Here is an 18,521-nt window from a genome sequence, read left to right as displayed (position 1 = left end):
AATAATTAATTTATTATTGCCTTTAGGGCATATTTCCAACATTATCATCTGCAGATAAATCTCACCATTGAAAAAGTGAAATGTTAGTGCCCTGTGTTTTCTTCTGATGAAGCAACATCTGCTCTGTAGTAACACCTACAATGATGATTTGTCTCTTCAGATTTCACTGCTTCCTTTGCCACTTATCAATTATCATCTGTATATTCTTGGATCCTACACTGATGAACAAGGACAAATAAATAAAAAGAAGTCTCAGACCTAGCAATCGTAATAACCCCAAACCATCATGGGACCCTATAAGATTTAAATGATGCCTTGGTTTGGAATGTTGCACCTGTTCGGCTCACCAGCTCATTTATTAGCTGAGGCGAAAGGGACTCGTGAGCGTCGTTAACCTATTTGTGAGTATGCAATATGGTTAAGATGAAAGAGCATGTTTCTGTATGAAGTAACGTTACAAGTTTGAAACGTTGAATAGGGTCCGATCAGAGTGGGGCATATATTTGCAACATTAATTCACTCACAAGGAACAAACCATGTGTACCAGCATTCTGATATATATAAGCACAAGATGACCTTCAGCGTGGCAAAACCGCAAAAGTTCAGCAGAATTCTGATGGTCTCTGCTCCTAATTCCTGAGTGAATATGTTCAAAGATTACAGTAGACATCACGCTTTCTAAAAACACCTTGGTAAATAGACAGTGATGCTAACAGTGATCCTTTAGAAGTTCATCCATTTAGGCAGTGATGCTAACAGCCATCCTTTTAAGAAGTCATTCATTTATTTGTGTTATTTTCCATTTGTGTCACTCAGGATGGTGCTTCATCTTGTTTCAACCATTTGTACTTTCTCATGCAAAAAAACAATTTGTAGTTTCTCAGGTACAATGGGAGGCGCAAAACTTTTTGAATCACTGTCCTCCGGTGATTAATTGTTTGCGAGCAGCTTACTAGCCGTGCCAAATATAGGGGCTATATCAACAGGCACCTGAAAATGAACATACATAATAAGTAAAACTCCATTCAGCTAAACATATGAACATAACAGATGAACACCATTCAGCAAGTAGATTATTAAGAATTTGCATTTGCTATTGAAAACATTACAACTTGAGTAGTACCTGCATGTGTTCGATTTTCTCCAATGCCACACGCAACGGCTGCGTCAAGGTTGCACGGGACTGAAGGAGAGACTGCGCGGCAGGCTTGTCGCCCTTTGCCTGTATCGTCATGATCTCTCTGCCAAGGCTTTCAACAGCTTCCTCGACCTTTGAGGACACAGAATATAGTGAGGAGCAATAACAAATGAATAAATGATGATAAGTCCAAATGAGAACTATGAATAAATAATGAATATATATCCTGTTTTAATGAAATTTACCTTTGTAAAGTCAATTGAGAATTTTCCGTCAGAATGCAAGATAAAAGCTCCTTTGTCATACAACCAGTTAAACTGCAATGCCTGTCCCTTCCTACATTCACAGAATAACAGTTAGATTATCATCCGAGCTCAAGGAACCATGAGAACTATGCTTGCTAAGTTTTCTGTAGTTTGCTAGGGCCTCGGAGGGAAGATACACACTTACCCATGAGCTTCTTCCAGTCCAAAGCGAATCGACCGGAAGCATCCAGCCAGGAAAGAAACATACATAGATTTTGATAGACTCTTAGGAAGTAACCCCTGACATAACAGAAGCAAACGAGAAATTATGTGATCCATTTCAAGTATTATATGATTGCATACAAAGGATAGGAAAGGAATATGCATCCCCAATATCCCCTACAGAAATAAGAAGATTTGTCTAGCTTGGGCCCCAGAACACTGGGCTGTAACACAAGTGCCATGATACCCTGATAACTGATGAAGTAACTGACCTTGTTTATAAGAAAATTCAGCGCCCACAGACCAACTATATCAGCTTTTGCCTCCTCCAATGCTGAATGACATTCTTGAAGTTCCTGTACATTTATCAAAAAAGAAAGGAGAGTCAACAAGTGGCATCAGATAGGATATATCACCCTTTTCTTTTTCTGTCATAGCACCTAATCGAGCAAGTCTTTATCTACATTGCTACTTGCACACGTACCATTCTAACTGTGGACTTTTTACCACCAGGAAGGGTTATGGAATGAGGTCCAATTCCATGGCAGCACTCATGGCAAACGATATGTGTATAATAAGGCTCAAAATCAACATATTCTTTCTGCTCCTCTCTGATGCAGGCATTGGCTATAGGCTTCAAGATATTCTTGAACCTGAATGATAAATAAAATTTGAATTGCCAATGTTAGCATGAACTCCCTTTTTGCTTGACACAAGTGTAAACTATATAACATCAGCTAAGATGAATAAAAAAATCAGTGAAGGCATACTTGGCTTCTGAAATGTTCTTAAGCATAACCATTGAAGTTCCTCGCTCATTCACAATCCGCTCATCATTTGGCAAATTGAAAGCTATAGTTTGAGGACCTTTCACATCCTGATACAGAAGCACTTGTTTAGTTCACATGAAACTGTTGGCCAAGTATATGAAAAATGTGGATAAACAATTCATTTGCAATAACATTAACAAGTTCTTGACCTTTTTCAGCCTACCAATTGCCTGAAGTAGCCCGGATGAAAATAAATATACTTCTACCACAAGAGAGAGAAAATACTAAATCTCCCAAGAAATTTCGACACAACAATAACTATCAATCTACCACAAAAAGGACGGAAATACTAAAGATCTCCCTATAACAGTATGGTGCAATGGTTGCTGACATTAACACGTTAAAATACTTGGATGACAACCATGCCACTGAGACAGTAGTCAGAAAAGCATGGAGTCTAAACGAATCCAAAGCAAACAAATGGTATTTTTTCATGAAATCCTAGTGCTTCCTCACTCATTAAATCTTACGGTGTTAAAGAACAAAGAAGAATTGTTTAATTCTCCCAGAGATTTAAGGGCATAAGGTTCTTATCAGCTTTTCATCTATCACCAAGCAGAATGAGAAGACAAGCCTAATTTTACTTGTCTACAAATGTCCGGATGCTTTGGCAATAATGAGTTCACACCAACTGAATTGCAAGGAAAAACTAGGACAGTCATGAGATTTATTTTTTACCAAACATTGATTGAACTAGGCTTTTTGTCTACGAGAAGCAAGAGCATGTGAAAAGTAACATCAACATAGAAACATACCCCAGAGTTGTAAAGAAGATTCATCACGCGAATTGGAGCAGCAGATACATTGTCTGATTTGTAAATATTGTCCAATGGAAGATTTTTCTCCAAATCCTGAACCCAAATCAAAGTTGGTGTAAATGAAAGCTTAATATTTCCATGAAAAATCAATCAGAATTACCTCGAGTTGATCACCAAAGAGTTTAACTTGAGAAGTTGCAACGTCGTCCCGCACCCCAACAAATGCTTCAAAGGTTGCCTTCGAAATAGTAGAATTATTAGTACTAGTATAACAAATGAAATATTTTATTGAACTCTAGGTCTAGGCACAGTATGTAGATGAACAGACCTAATTCAACATTTCCCCTCTTTTGTACATGTGCTTATTTTTTTTGTTATGCAATGAGTCGTTGTATTGGCCACAGTGGGGCAAACATTACATGGAGGGAAATATACAGTAAAATCCCATAGAATAGGAAATGCAATCTACTCTAACTGGACAGCGTGACCACTTTGCCATATAAATTCTAATATTGCCTTGTGGTGATGGCTGGTGCCTAGTTGATTTTGAACTAAAACCACAACAAGAATTATTGAACGGAGGGAGTACTTCTACTAAAATCCAAGTGGTTAGGCCAAATAACATTAGCAGTCTCAGCATGAGTGCATAATTAAATAGAAGAACAGATAATCACAACCCATAGAGAATACACGTAAATTACATTACATTTGAATACATGGCAATTAGTCCATTAGTCAACAATATTGCTGACTTGCTGTACATTAATGAAGAACATGCTTTAGCAAATTTGCCTAGATGGTAGCCTAAATAAGAAAATAAAATTGAGTATGGAGAAAGTTGGCAAGATGTGGTGTCTGAAGCTAATATTAGTGTAGCCAGTGTTAATCTGCTAGCATCAGTTGCACAAACTTGAAGAGTGTCCAAAAGAAGACACATGACAAGAACTTCAAACTTCGAGCTTTAAAAAAAAAACTTCAAACTTGTGTCTGGTGTTTAGTGCACCTTCATTGCTAGACTCACCAATAGACAAAAGTGATGCAAGAACAGGTGGGACAAGGATCCTAAAATACCTTATAACTAAACAGACCATCTTCATATGTCTCATATGGGCCAATGGTGACATCTATGTTGGAGTCCTGGAAACATGACAAGAATGCCAAATATAGAGGTAGCATCAACTAATATTGATATAAATAAAAATAGAAAAGAAATTTTAATGCTAAAAATAACAAGTATATCCCATTTTCTCTAACAAAGTTAACAGCTATAATCACTCAAATAATGTATTTAAAGAGAAATGAATGAACTAATAAAACTGAGAATGAGGATACTAACCAACTCCATCCAAGCTATGTCAGATTCATAATAATCATTTGAAAGGAAAGCATTTGCCTTGGTTCTGAGCAAATTCTTCAGGCTACAACAAGATACAGCGAACACTGCTTCACAGAAATGAACTAAACCTTTCACAAACTGAAAGATGTTAGGTTACTAGCTTACCTTGGACAATCAGAACAATCTGATGCTTTAATAAGAAGCTCGGTAGCTTTCTCAAGGGATGCTTTATACTCCTTGGAATATGGAACAATAAAAAGATCATCTGAAGTATTGGTTTGATTTGGTCCATCTGACTCTACTACTGATGTAGTCAATAAAGCATCAGGCCGTTTTATGACAGTAAAGAATCCAGTTGCATCTTTTTGTTCCTTATCAGTTAGTCCACTTTTCCATAAATCAAACTCCTACAGCCACATTAAGAATGTGGAAACCGGTCCAATATTAGTTAGAAAGAACACATTTGATGTACAATTATCATAAGCAGAAATTGCACTGAAGTTTTATTATACACTCGAAAGATTCTCTACTGGATATTTTAAGCACTGATAAGTGACTAAATATGACGGTACCATTTTGTTCATGTCAGCAGGATAGAAGTTCGCGCCACGAGGCTTATCTAGAGGGAATGCTGCACGATACTCAAGCCCCTTCCATCCTGAAATTGGCTTGGTGGCATCTGTGAGCAATTTCACAGCCGAATCGGCAGTGGATAGAAAAGCCTTATTTTCATCAAGGCAGGACCTGTTTGAGAAATATCAAAACGGTAAACAAATATCAGCATGCTAAGAAATATAAAATAGTTATAAAGAAATCTAATTAGAAAGTTAAAAAGAATGTGAAGGATAAGAAATGCATGAAATTAGATGACTGTTTAATAGCAGAACCTGGTGTCAACAAAAGAAGAAGAAACCGGACGAGACCAACATGAGTAACTAAGATCTCTCTATGCATTTTAGTTTTAGGTTGCACTTTCTCATTTATATCCACAGCTGATAAAATCACAACTCAGGCAAAAAGCATGTGGGCATATGCTGCATTTACTATCACCATTTTTTTTGCAGAAATTTGCTATCTACACTGCAAGACTTTAAGTTGCTGTAGTGCATGTTGACATTGCAAAAAACTTGTGAAAAATTATCTCATGGGTGAAATGCAGTAACACTGACACGCCATGGGAACCTCTCAAAAAGGGGGTGGCACTGGTACTAACATACATTCAGAAATGATTGATGGCAAATAAACCCAAGTCCCCTGCTTTAACTCTCACAATGCATATCTTCCATTCCAGTTATGCACCTATCTCAGAGTCTAACTTATAACAAGAAATTGTTCAATTGTGTATATAGCCACAAGGAAGGAATGAGAAAAGTAAAGACAAAAATATATAGTTGATGATAGCAACTTCCAAAGATGAAATTTTCAGTGAACATGCTAGTAAATTCCAATCAATGAAGAGAAGCTTGATTAGAGAATAACATATTACCATGGACTTTTATTAATAGAGTAATATGCCCACTTCAGACTATCAAGGGAGGAGGAATCAGCGTGTGCTCTTAGCCAGTCTCTTAGCATTGTGTTGCTATTCCATACCTACTCAAGAAGAAAAGTAGCAAGAAGTTGCAGAATTAAATTACGCAAGAACTATACAGTGCAAAACTAGTGAGCATGTTATGAATCATAACTATACATGAGACATCTAACCAATATGAAATAGAACTAATATCTGAACAGTATATTATGCAAGAACTAACCTGCTCATAAAATATTTCATCAATAACCATTGATGCTTTAAGAATATATCCCAAGGCTTCTTTGTCTCCTTCAGATAGAGTAGTCAACTGTCAAAATGAAAGTATCCATAACAAATGTTAATCAAATCAATGGCCAAAAGGTACATGCTGACATATAGACTCACTTACCTCTGGTTCCAAATGGATGGGAGCATAACGACTAATTTGCTTTTGTAAGGTTAAGCTGCGAGACTCCGTGTTATCTTTGTACCTAAAGAAGGCATGAAAGGTTTAAGAAAAAATATTTAAGAGAAATGTAATGCAACAGGGTTCACCAAAGAATTAGGATCTATTGAACTGAATTACTTCAAAGTGGCAATTGGCAATAGATGGAAGACAAAGAAATCATTCTTTCAAGTTCTAAATCCAGCGATTAGTTAGCAAGGAGCACATACTGCTTGAAACATATAGTGCTTTGGGCTTGTCTGACCAAGTGGGGAGATCTTGGTTAGAGTGGTCACATAGGATAGCTCCATTACATGACTTCTTTGGGAAAGGCCTCACTCAGGAGATGTTAGAGTGCCATTTAGGTTCCTCAAATTTCCCTTCAAGTTAGAACAGTAGCTTTCCCTACGATGTAAACAATATTACATCACATTTTTTACTTAAGGCAGACCATAAATTTTAAGAACCTAGGCTTGACGTAACGACAATACCAAGATTCCAAATCCACGATTCCAGCTTCTTGGTGTTAAAAGCTAAACCTGGAAGGCAAATGGGTCCTGGTATGGATTTAAGTGTCATGAACACCAAACTGATTATTGGTTAATCGGATGCTGTTGATAATAGTAAAGTTCATAAGGATTGCACCTACGTTGCATTTTAATTTTTACATAAAAGAATAGGATTATCCCATAGAAGGATGAGGCCCCATATTTGGTCAGAATAATATATACAAAAAAAAGAGCTGACTGCTTTAGTGCTTACCTTTCCTCAATAATACTGAACAGTTGGCCGTATTGCCCATTCACATCATAAGGTACATATTCTCCGCTTTCTGCTGCAAGGCAGCTCTTGTACTCGTCACGGTGCATATACCTAACTGCGGATACTTCACTTTCCTGCATATTAAATATTTAGAGTCAGTTTTGAAAATGAAAACCTGTGCAAGCAGTGAAACAAGGATAAAGAATAACAAATAATTCATCATTGGACATACCTAAAGGTTTTTCCATGAATTTTTTAGAAACCGTTTATTATACTGTAGCGTCATTAGTTGCATTAAACTTTTTTCTTACAAACTAAACAGCAGAGTACATACTTTCTTCTAATGCATAAGTTTTTGATCTTGCCAACAACGAGCATAATAAAACGTAAGTGAAAAGGCCACTACTGAATTCTCACTTGGAGAGTGAAGGCCTCGAGTGGAATTGGAGTTAAAGTCGTCACAAGGTAAACATCATTGTACTCATTGTTGGTGTAAGTCCCATTGTTGATAACGCTGCAGCAAAGAGTCTAAGATTAGCATCTCTTTTCTAAGGTATCTAAGGTGCAGATGATGATGCTGTGAGATTTATGTGAACAAAAATCAATATGAAGAAACACAGGTTAGCATCTCTTAGGTTACTGGTGCTTAAACTGGTAACAGATCCAATACAGTTATTATCACAATATGCCCTACCATCTTAAACTGATGAGCATGCTATCTCACATAGGCAGCAAGAAGGTAACAAACAGCAACGTATATCTACTGACCATTCCTGAAGAAAAACGAAGATGAGCTCAAAAGCATCGACTGGAAGCTTGATGCCTAGTTCTTCTTGGAGCTCCCTCCTGTTGTTAATCCATGGCAGATACTAGAAAAGATTAGAACCCGTGATTTTAATAAAGAAGTTGCCTAGCCTAGTAGCCTAGCATATAACAGCACTGCATATTACTTGACCAGCAAATTTAAGCAACTCAGTGACCGCAACGTGTAATAACAAATATGAAAACTACGAGTAACATCACAAACGCTGTGTAACAACATAGAACATCATTTGATTTGACAACCACTGACCCCATAAGTTATACCTAGCTTCTAAAATAAAGTTGTAACAGCAATATAATCCCTCCTGGTGATTGCTGTCAGTAAGTACAAATTAGAACCCATCATCAGCAACTTAGCGTAGCACAGAGTCACGCTACAGAGTAATCGGCAGGCAATTCAGTGATTGACCTCACGGCGTAATTGACAGGCAATATTGCAAACACTGTGTGACAACAATATGGAAAGCATGCGCAACCACACATCCCATAAGTTTGACTATATCAGCGACAGCAGTAAAGATTCCTCGTGCAGCGGTCATCCGAGTCCGCTCCAGCAAGTAACAGGAGCGCGGGGCCAGCGAGCTCACTCACCGCGCGGAGGAGAGGGAGGAGTCCCCGGCGGAGATGTGGCCGGCGCTGGAGATGTCCCACTGGCCGGGCCACGAGTCCTTGCAGTCGGCGCGGTGCTGCAGCAGCAGCTCCCCGGTGCTCTCGCAGTAGATCCACACGTGCACCGCGCGGTGGTAGTCCCCGTCCCGGTGCACCTCCGACCTGCGGGGAAGAAGACGAGCAACGTCAGGCTCACGGGAGCGGCGATCCGGCGGAGGTGGGGGTAGGGGGGCCTGGGATCGGAGGCGTGCCTGGGCTTGGAGACGCCCGTCTTGTCGCCGGCGGCGGTGAGCACGTCGAGGCACTCCTCCGGCGCCGGGGCGGCCATGGAGGGGCTGAGGCGGCGGCGGTGGCGTGTGGAAGCAGGCTGGGAAGCTTCAGAGGATTCTTTTTTTTTTTGGTGGACTGTACTATCGATGATAGGTCGGGATGTTTGTGCCAGTTTCAAACGCCGGCACGAGTTGAGGACGGATAGCGACGGGAGGAGCAAAGGGCTTCCGAATCGAGCTGTGGGAGATGCTGCTTGGCTGGCTGGTGAGGCTTCTCTGCTTTTCCAAGCAGAGGATACGATGCTCCTCCGGTCGTGTCGGACCAGACGATGATGGCCTCCGTGTACGTGCAACGTGTGCTACACGGTTTTTTCATCGTGTTTGATTTGGTTTGGTATATACATTATCCAAGAAACTAAACTTTCTGAACTTTGATCAACCTTTTCCTTCTTCGTCGACGATCACCTCTCCTCCCGCTCCGGTGATCGTACGGGGTGAGGGCAAGCGGAGATGAAGCTTGATTGGAGGGATTTGGATTTAGATTGGAGAGGAGATGATTTTGACGCTGCTTGAAAGCGAGAGCGGTCTTAATTGTCGCGAGAGAAGGACTTGTGCCTCCCCCGACAGGAAAAGAGTGGCCCGATAGTGGTGCCAGTGCGTTAGGGTGGTGCAGCAAACAAGTAGGATAGAGGGAATAACTATTTGGCCAGTGCCGAAGGAAGGCAAACACAATGAGATCAAATAGAGAAGGTGAGTCAGGCATAAAAGTATAGAGTGAGAAATGATGGAAGGAAGAGAGTAAAAAAAATGATGAAGGTCAAAAACCCCATGATAATGATGCACAAGGTTAAGACAGTGGCACATGGGGTGGCGGTGAGGCTCGGGTGCTAGAAAAAAGAATTATGTGATGCATAACTATCTTTTTGCCCGAAGAAGCACATTTGCTTTAGACCAAAATGGCCAATATCATTGGTAACTATATGCAGCTTTATAAAATTTAGGCTATCTCCTCAGAAGGACTATGTGGTGCATCCTTCGTCCTTTTAATTGATAGTTTCGACCAACATTTGTGGATAAGTATTGTGAGTTTTCTATGGCAAACATGACAACAACCTATCAACGGGGGATAAAAAGTGACAAGGCGTGCAAAGAAACAAGAGTGACATAACACAATGAACGAGGAGTCTCAGGGTAAGTGAGATCCTTGCAAAATGAAGCGAGGTAGATTGCCTCTCACTCTTTGTTCTCGTGGTTCATTCCATCGCTAATTTCGAACACATCGGCATCACTTTTAATGACAGTAACATCGATACATCTATTGTATCAAGTACACGTCATTTTTGTCTCGGTAGTACATAAAACCACGTGTAATGTTGTCCACATATCATATATTCTAAAAAATCATGATGTCCGCTTATCTCGAACGAATAGGTAATATTTGAATGCACCAGCATAGCGCTTTGCCTCGGGTTACACAGAAAATGCCCAAAAAATACATAAAAAAGGATGATTATGGAATGTCGAAACAACCCTGCTGCAGAACCACCATAATCCAACATCGGTTTGCGTCATCTAAGAAAGAAGATACGGCTGGGGATTTTTCATGATCACAGAAGCCACCAAACTTTGTACAGTTTTCAAAAACCGACTCGGTGAAATTCATCAAAAAACGAGAGCTGCAAGTCTGCACGCCAAAAACTGCCCGACCGGTGCCTGGCTCGGACACCCTGGATCGTACAACCACAACCGAGCCGTAGCCACACCCGACGGTGCAAGGTGGAGACGTGCACGGGCTGGTCACGCCTCCGCAACAAGCGAAGTCCATCCTACTCGGTCGCCTGCCACCTCTCCCAAGGCTTTCCCCGTTCCCCTGATCCCCTCTCCCACGCCCCCTCTCGTCCCCATCCTCTCCTCCCGCGCATCGCCGCCGCACCATGGCCTCCCCCGGCCCGAACCACCGCCGCCAGCCAAGGCCACCGTCCCCTGTCCACACCAATTCCCCTCCCCTCCATCCCAGACCTCTTCGCACCGTCTCTCTGTTCTCCCTGTTCACAGGCGGTTCGGCCGTCGCCAGATCTGCGCCCAGGCCGGACGAACGACGGCCGGCCGACGCCCCCCGGCGCAGGATCTTCGTAAAGGTGACGCCTTTATGCACCAAATCGCTCACTTCCTCTAGTTTTCATCGCCATAGATCTCTCCCCAGACGATTTGACTGTGGATCTGCGAATTACTCGGTCGTTTTTGCTTCGATCCGGGGTCTCCATGTCTGATTTGACCTCAAAGATTGGATTTTTATCGGCAGAGGGTTGGGATTTGCCTGATTATCGCTTCCCCCATGGGTAGTTCGTTCTAGGATGCGTTGGATCTAACTGCGGTGCTGCCTCTTTCTGGCCAATTTTCAACTACCTGTGCCTTTTTCTGTCTGATGATGCTACCAATTGGATGACTTTCTTTTCTGTGGATCAAAATCATGTGGTGAGCAGATCTAGCTGATTGTTTTCCGTGTGTTCAATTTGCAGAACCGGGAAGTGGATTTCGTGATGGAGACTGGTGCCAGGAATAGATGCATACATGAAATCTATATATAAATACACGGAGAGTAGTGCCAGGGATCATGAGGAACCAAGATGTTTTTCAGCTGATAATGTATTAAGTGATTTTCTTCAGGTATCGTTAGTATGTCTATGTTGTTGTTTCTTCACCTTCTCTTAACCTGTGCGTGATAACATGCTCAGCAGTTTCAAGATGGTAGATCATATTCTGATCATGATTTCTTCTACCAGTTTATAATTCAATGTTTAGAAAAGCGTGAAGCCTAAGCGAAGCGGAAAGAGCAATGGGCGCTTAAGCGTTCTAAAATAATAGCCGATAGTCTGGCTATTTTTGAATAGCATCCTGCAGGTAAGTAGGACACCATAGCACATAGGGAGCTGAAATATATAGCATATATAAGATGCAGTTGGCGTAGGTTTGCATCATACCAAATAGCATCAGGCTCACACAGCAATCGAAGTGACAGCGAAAATGCAGTCCAGTTGAAATAGACATAGCTTAATAGAGATCATGTGGCCAAAATTTGGCCAGAATTTTGAGGAAATAGTTCCCAAACTGATCCTAATGTTAATTTAATAAGATAAATGGCATATTGCCGTTATTGCACAAGCGGCAAAGCAGAAGTAGTTCAAAAACAGCCACATTCTGGTTTTTCTTTAAAAAACTTCATCTACGCCCTAGTTTCTGCGTGAGGTGTTTTACCATTGCTCAGCACTTAAGACTACAATTAAAAATGATTTCTTGAACACTGTTATAAATAGGCACCAGTAAACCTAAGAGATGCTAGCTCGTGTTTCATGATGATAAATAGGTAACAGTATCATCATCTGCATCTTATATACCCTAGAAAATGATATTGTCTTATCGTTCGACTCTATTTCTGCATCATTATCAACAATGGGACGTGCACCAACAACGAGTATGGTTATGGTTTTTATGCTCGTTGTCGTCTAAATTGAGAACAACCTATGTACTGTGTACTTAGGCGCCACTGATTTTTTACATGCAAGCAAAATTTGTAAGTGGGTGAATATCGAGTTACAATCAGGCAACTATAGAAAGGTCTTATTCAAGGGTGGTAGCTCTTTTGGGAAGCGCTTTCGTTGCCAAATGCTAAGCTTTCTTGGTTTCCTGTCCTTACGAGGTTAGCCACGATATCTCCATGTCCAAGTTAAGAGACTTGGGCGCATAGCAAGCCTAATCATACTAGCTTTGGTTAAAACCCTACAAAAAAATGCAACACCATTTCTATTCCATGGCAAAGTTACAGCAATAGAGAAACTTCAGAAAACATATAAGGGATTGACTTTTCTTAGCTTGTTATATATTCCCTCCGTTTGAAAATAAGCGTCATGGTTTTAGTTCAATTTGAACCATGACACTTTGGAACGGAGGGAGTATGTGGTTTTGCACTGTGCTAATGCTAGCCTCTGCTTGGAACTTTCTGCTAATAAGGGAGTCAGAAAAGTAAATTTGCATAGCAAGCAGACAGAGAACTTAGCTGACTGGTGTTTTATCTTGTTCTGTTACTTATATAGCCTACTAGTGAAGAGGCTTCCCTCTGTAATGTGTACCGCTGATGCTTCATTGTCTTTGTTAATCTGATAAGATGACTTCCATCATGTCGAAGCAGACATAACGGACGTGCTCTCGTGATACAATCTTAATTTATTGTGCTAGGTTATGCATTATCAGCACTGCCTCTAGTATACTTTTGTGCAATTTTGTCCTGTAATAGAATATATATGCCACTATTATATTCACCAATATTTTTTCTCGGTCTTTAATCTCTAAGCGAGATTTCTATTTTGCTGGCTTTATCCTGATTTTTTTCTCACTTATCTGGTAAATGGAGCAGAAGGACTTGTGGTCGGAGTTGTTTCATCATTACAAGAAATTGGAAGTTAAACCACGTTTTTTAAAGAATCTTTTCTAGAAGACAAGTACCCAGCAGAATTCCCTTGCAAATATAGTAAGAAGACAGTGCATTCATTTGAAGTATAAAATCAGTTGCTGTTGATATTTTGCAATTCAAGTGTTATATTTTTGTCAGTTTTTTTAGTTAATCCTATTCTCTATAGTACTAACAATTTTTTTGCAGGCTATGGTCCATTTCAGAAAATAGAAGGTGTTGAAGTATGCCTCTTTGGCATGTATGATTTGGTGCAGAATGTGCAGGACCCAAACCAACTTTAGGGTTATCTGTCATATATTGATTCTGTCAGATTCTCTAGACCTGGCGTAAAAATAGTGTCCAGGGAGGCCTTGCAGACATGTCTCTATCATGAAATTCTGGTAATCCACTATTCTAGTTGGTTCTTTTTTTCCTAATTTCTAGAAAGCTTTGGTATGCCAATCAGAGTGTAATTGGTTTCCTAAGTCCACCATGTATGCAAACTTCAGTTTCATTATTTTGGAATACCTTTTGCTCTTAGTATAACATTACTTTTATATACTCATACAGATCAGTTATCTTCAGTATTGTAAGCAGCGGGTATTCACTAGCTGTTACATTTGGGCTTTCCCACCTTTGAAGGGTGAAAGATTACTGCAGCTCGCTTGCCATATTTGAGGAGATTATTTGCCAGGAGCTGCAGAAGATACGATCAACAAGCTTTTCCTCGAAGATGATAGAAAGTAAAGAAGACCATCACAAAAAGAGCTTTGAGAGCTCAGTGGTAATGCTTCCGAGGACACCTGATGCTAAAGATATACGAGTAGTTTCATGGTACTTCTTTATGCACCAAACATGCCTCAGTTCAGTCGTGCCACATGTTATTCTTAGTAGTCTAGTTGCAGAAGATACTGTTTGTTATATGATTACTATGCCGCCTCTTGGAAACTTGATTTAGTATGCTTTTCAAGTGCTTGTCCATACTTTCAGTACGCAAGTATGATTAAGGAACAATGGGACCTACCATCCTTATACTGCTATATATTTTCTGCAGTAAAAATTCATACTAGTTGATTGAGTTTATTTTCTAAACCATTCAGAATGTCAATGAAGAATGAATATCTGACAAAACACGGATGGTCTGAAGAGGCAAGGACGCTATGAACCATGATCTTGATGGGAGGTTCAAGGAGTCCACAGGTAATATCATTTTCTTATTGCTTTCTGATACTGAACAGTATGCTTAGTTTGGTGTTCTAGTGGATATCATTCAGTGTAACTTAAAGCATCTTTATAGGCATAGCAGCAAATTCTTCGAGAATTGAAAAAAGTCCCAATTGAAATCTTCACATAACAATAAATTCAGTTAGCATATATCAAAACAATTGTCCATGGATAGAATACTGCACCGATGAATAGAATAGCTGAATAGTAGAACAGCTGAGCAGAGTAGTAGAACAGCCAAGTAAAATTGTGCACTGTTCTATGCCGGCACTGATGACTTGTACTTGTCAAATACTGAGAAGAGTAGAATAGCTGAACAGTAGAACAGCTGGATAGCTGTTTATTGAGATTTTCATTACTGTACTAGAATCTACTTGAAGAGTTCAATTGTTTTACTTGCACTGATTACTTTTTTTTTTGCACCAGGGGCGCTCTCTTTCTTGCCTTGGGCGTTCTTCCTGTTGTCTCGGCGCGCCCTCTTTGCAGCTCGATTAGCTTTCATCTGTGCCGCCTCCTGCTGGCGGTTCTTATCCTCAAGAAGCTGCGCTGCCTTCTCGGCGGCATGCACTCGGTCATGGTTTTGAACCACCGAGAGGATAAACAGTCCTTTCAGGTCATGCTTCGAGCAATTTATAGGGTGTACCGCCATCTGAACCTGTCAATTCAATTGTAGTGATTAATATAATATAAAAAATGAACATGACAGTTTATTTGGGTATTGTGGTATGAACATAATTTTTTTTTCTGCCTCAGATCTGTTATGATTCCTAGATTGAACTGGGCAAGAACAAGAAGGTGGTGGTCCATGAAGATTGGACTCAAAGAAATGTTGGTGACCAACATGTAATGGAGAGCCGTGGAGGGAGTTAAAAGTGAAGAATTTGGGAGTTGCCCCAGGTAAAAACATTGAAACTATCCCCAATAAAGTAGAAGCACCTACTATTCTTAATAGTGTGCATGATAAGTTAGTTAACATTGCTGTTGGTTTGGGTTTTAATTTAGGAAAAGACTCTAGAGATTGGAGAAAATGTTCAACATCTAAAATCCTTAGAGGTTGCTAGAGTTGTTATGTTTAATGCCAGTAATGACTAATGATAAAAATAGAACTCCCTCCGTGCGGAGTTACTTGTCGCTCAAATGGATGTATCTAGCGCTATTTTAATGTTTGATGATACATCCATTTGAGTACATGTAATTCCGGACGGAGGGAGTATTATTAAAAAAGAGAACAAAGTATATAATTACATAAAGATACTTTGTGAGGAGATATAGAAGCAAAAGTAAAGATACAATACAAGGCACTTAATTGTTTTAAATGGCTGGACTTTTTTGGAATGCCAGGGGACTAGGTGGCCCGGTGAAATCTAATTTTTATATATAGTGCTATTAATGAACATAAATTGAGGTTTGTTGGTGTACAAGAAACTAATAAACAACATTTTACTTTGTCCTTGTTAGAAAATAATTAGTGGCCATCACTCTTTTAATTTTGACTATGTACCCTCTGTGGGTCAAGCACTTGGTTTATTGCTGGGAGTTGATAATGACCATTATATTATTTGGATACTGAAAAAGGCGCATTTCATATTAGATTTTTTGTTCAGAATAGACGTACTGGGGATAAGATGCATATTGTAAATGTTTATGGAGCCCCTCACAATAATCAGAAAGAACCTTTTCTTGTACAGTTAGTACATATATTTGTTTTAATAATTTTCCTATTATCATTGGTGGGGATTTTAATATCATTAGAAAGAGGAGTGAATCAAATAGGTATAAAGCCTTTGAATAAATGGTCACACTTGTTTAATGCTATTATAGAGCATTGGGAATTGAGAGATTTGAGCTAGCTGGGAGATGTTTTACCTGGTCCAACAATCAGGAGAATCCTGTGTGAGAAATTTCCTATGTCTTTAACTTGAGTTTATGCCCACTCCTGTTTCTTAGTGCTTTGCCTAGAGTGCTGTCAGACCATTTCCCTTTGCTCCTGGACTTGGGTCTAAATCAGCCAAAAATAGTACTCCCTCCGATCCATGAATTATTTATGGATCGGAGGGAGCAAGACCTTTTAAATTTGAGTTGCGTTGGTTTTTAATAGAGGATTTAGATGCTGTAGTTTTGAATGTTTCATGTGACGTCTATTGTGGTAGAAACTTGCAAGACCAGTGGCAATATAGAGCTAGAAGGCCAAGGAAAAAACTTGAAAGGATGTAACTTAAATTAAATGTGGTTTTATGAAAAACAGAAAGTTTGTCTAACTCAATGCATTGATGAGGTTGATAAAGAAAGTGAATTAATAGGGCTGCGTAGAGATAAATATTTAGCTAGAAAAGATCTAGAGGAACAAATACAGAAAATCAACGAAGAAGATGAAACTAAATGGCTGCAGAGGTCCAAAGAAGAGGAGTTGCTAGTGGGAGCTGCTTACCTTATATTTTATGTCTAAAGCTAGTAGTAGAAAAAGTAAGAATAAAATTGTATCCTTTAGGAATAGTAGTAATGAGATGGTTCAGGGGGATAAAGCTTTACTTTTATTTCCTACAGATTTTATAATTGCTTTACTGCAGGGATGCTAAACATCAAGTTGGATATTGACATGCCCAGTGTGTTAGATGATCCTGATAGGAAAATGCTACTCCCTCTGATCCAACAAAAGTGTCATGGTTTTAGTTCAAATTTGAACTAAAACCACGAAATTTGAACTAAACCACGACACTTATTTTGGATAGGATGGAGTGCCAGATATTATTATTTTTAGGGTATTTGTTTTTGACATGAAACACAATAAGGCCCCTGGACCAGACGGTCTGCCAATAGAGTTATGCTAGAAATATAGGCATGAGTTCGAAATGATTTACTAGCTTTATGAACTGATTTCTACAATGGAAAGTTTGATCTGGTCATCGTGGAAAGGCGGGAATTCTGCTCTTAATCGTGTTTACCCGCATGAACCTACTACTTTTTTTTGTTCCAAATTGCTTATTGGATATCCAATTGGTCAGGGATGCAGAAAAACAGAGGATGGCTTCTACTGGCGGCTGCTCATTAAAATTGCCACAAGTTTCTTTGATGAAAGAGGAGGATGGGAACTAATGACATGCAGAATTGGAACTGGAATTGTGAACTAATGCTCGTTGGAGTAACTAATCTGCTGAATGTTGCCAGGCTGCATTATATTTGGATCTACTGTTTTGGTAGATGTGATTTCGTTGTGTGTTGCATGCCACATGTTGCTGGGGACTCATGTTGGATGACCCTGGGGTATAGATTTTTTGGCACAGGTGCCGCTGTTCAGTGTTCTGTTCTCTTTTTTTTTTTTGCTTTCGGAACCTCTTATATGTGTCCTGAGCAATTGTCTTGTCGTTTTTGTTCTTATCAATATGAATAAAATCGTTATTTCCGAAAAGAATTGATTCTAGATCGGATCTGTTTTCTAAACTGAAATCAATTTGCAAACCCTAGACTGGATCTCATGTTCCAAAACCCCAGACCGGATCTCATGTTCCAAACCCTAGACCAGATCCGATCTTCCAAACCCTAGACCGGATCCGATCTTCCAAACCCTAGACCGGATCCGATCTTCCAACTCTAGATCCTATTTGACGCCAGACCGGAATCAAAACCTAGATCGGATTTCTCATTCCAAACCCTAGATCGGATCTCGAACCCTTGGATTGGATTGATACAGCACGAAACATGTATTCCACCCCAAATTGGGGTGACCTGACGAGGGACGAATCGGCGGGAGAGGTGGAGCGGAACCTGCTCGGGTTCTGGCGGGGGATCTCGGGCGCTCCGGTGGCGTCTGGCTCTGAGATCTCGGGCGCTCCGGTGGGGTTGTGCTCCGTGGACGGAGGCGTGTCCTGCTCCGCGAATGTCGGTGAGATCGATCTGACGTGGC

General features: G+C 40.1%; 1 protein-coding gene and 1 long non-coding RNA gene across 3 annotated transcripts; one reads left to right on the top strand and one right to left on the bottom strand.

Annotated features, from left to right (window-relative positions):
- Positions 1-475: 475 nt before the first annotated feature.
- Positions 476-9,198, bottom strand: LOC109784795 (nudix hydrolase 3). The gene is made up of 21 exons (XM_040393786.2): positions 8,932-9,198; positions 8,663-8,842; positions 8,018-8,095; positions 7,667-7,763; positions 7,250-7,383; positions 6,452-6,533; positions 6,284-6,370; positions 6,016-6,122; positions 5,102-5,273; positions 4,695-4,936; positions 4,530-4,611; positions 4,265-4,330; positions 3,354-3,431; positions 3,191-3,286; positions 2,376-2,482; positions 2,090-2,258; positions 1,878-1,961; positions 1,589-1,683; positions 1,384-1,474; positions 1,124-1,270; positions 476-990 (listed from the first exon to the last, which is right to left on the bottom strand). Exons 1-21 carry the CDS (start codon positions 9,006-9,008, stop codon positions 931-933), a joined length of 2,331 nt encoding a protein of 776 aa, XP_040249720.2. The 5' UTR covers positions 9,009-9,198; the 3' UTR covers positions 476-930.
- A 1,475-nt stretch (positions 9,199-10,673) lies between these two features.
- On the top strand, positions 10,674-18,029 carry LOC141026297 (uncharacterized). 2 transcript variants are annotated; one of them, XR_012188192.1, is made up of 9 exons: positions 10,674-11,087; positions 11,469-11,616; positions 13,361-13,474; positions 13,604-13,797; positions 13,967-14,230; positions 14,497-14,596; positions 15,047-15,233; positions 15,374-15,517; positions 17,623-18,029. It is a non-coding gene; the product is annotated as an uncharacterized lncRNA (long non-coding RNA). The 2 variants fall into 2 exon arrangements; XR_012188191.1 differs by having other exon boundaries at positions 10,703-11,087; positions 13,967-14,180.
- The last annotated feature ends 492 nt before the right edge of the window (positions 18,030-18,521 follow it).

Source organism: Aegilops tauschii, chromosome 6 (assembly GCF_002575655.3).
Source record: "Aegilops tauschii subsp. strangulata cultivar AL8/78 chromosome 6, Aet v6.0, whole genome shotgun sequence".
Taxonomy (NCBI): domain Eukaryota; kingdom Viridiplantae; phylum Streptophyta; class Magnoliopsida; order Poales; family Poaceae; genus Aegilops; species Aegilops tauschii.
This window is presented reverse-complemented; position numbering and strand designations above follow the sequence as displayed.

Excerpts from the sequence above, each read along its gene's own strand:
- LOC109784795 (XM_040393786.2), bottom strand. The coding sequence starts at position 9,008 with ATGGCCGCCCCGGCGCCGGAGGAGTGCCTCGACGTGCTCACCGCCGCC. Across the intron at positions 7,384-7,666 it reads TCGAGGCCTTCACTCTCCAA|GAAAGTGAAGTATCCGCAGT; the intron begins GTGAGAATTCAG and ends TTTAATATGCAG. Across the intron at positions 2,483-3,190 it reads ATCTTCTTTACAACTCTGGG|GATGTGAAAGGTCCTCAAAC; the intron begins GTATGTTTCTAT and ends CTTCTGTATCAG.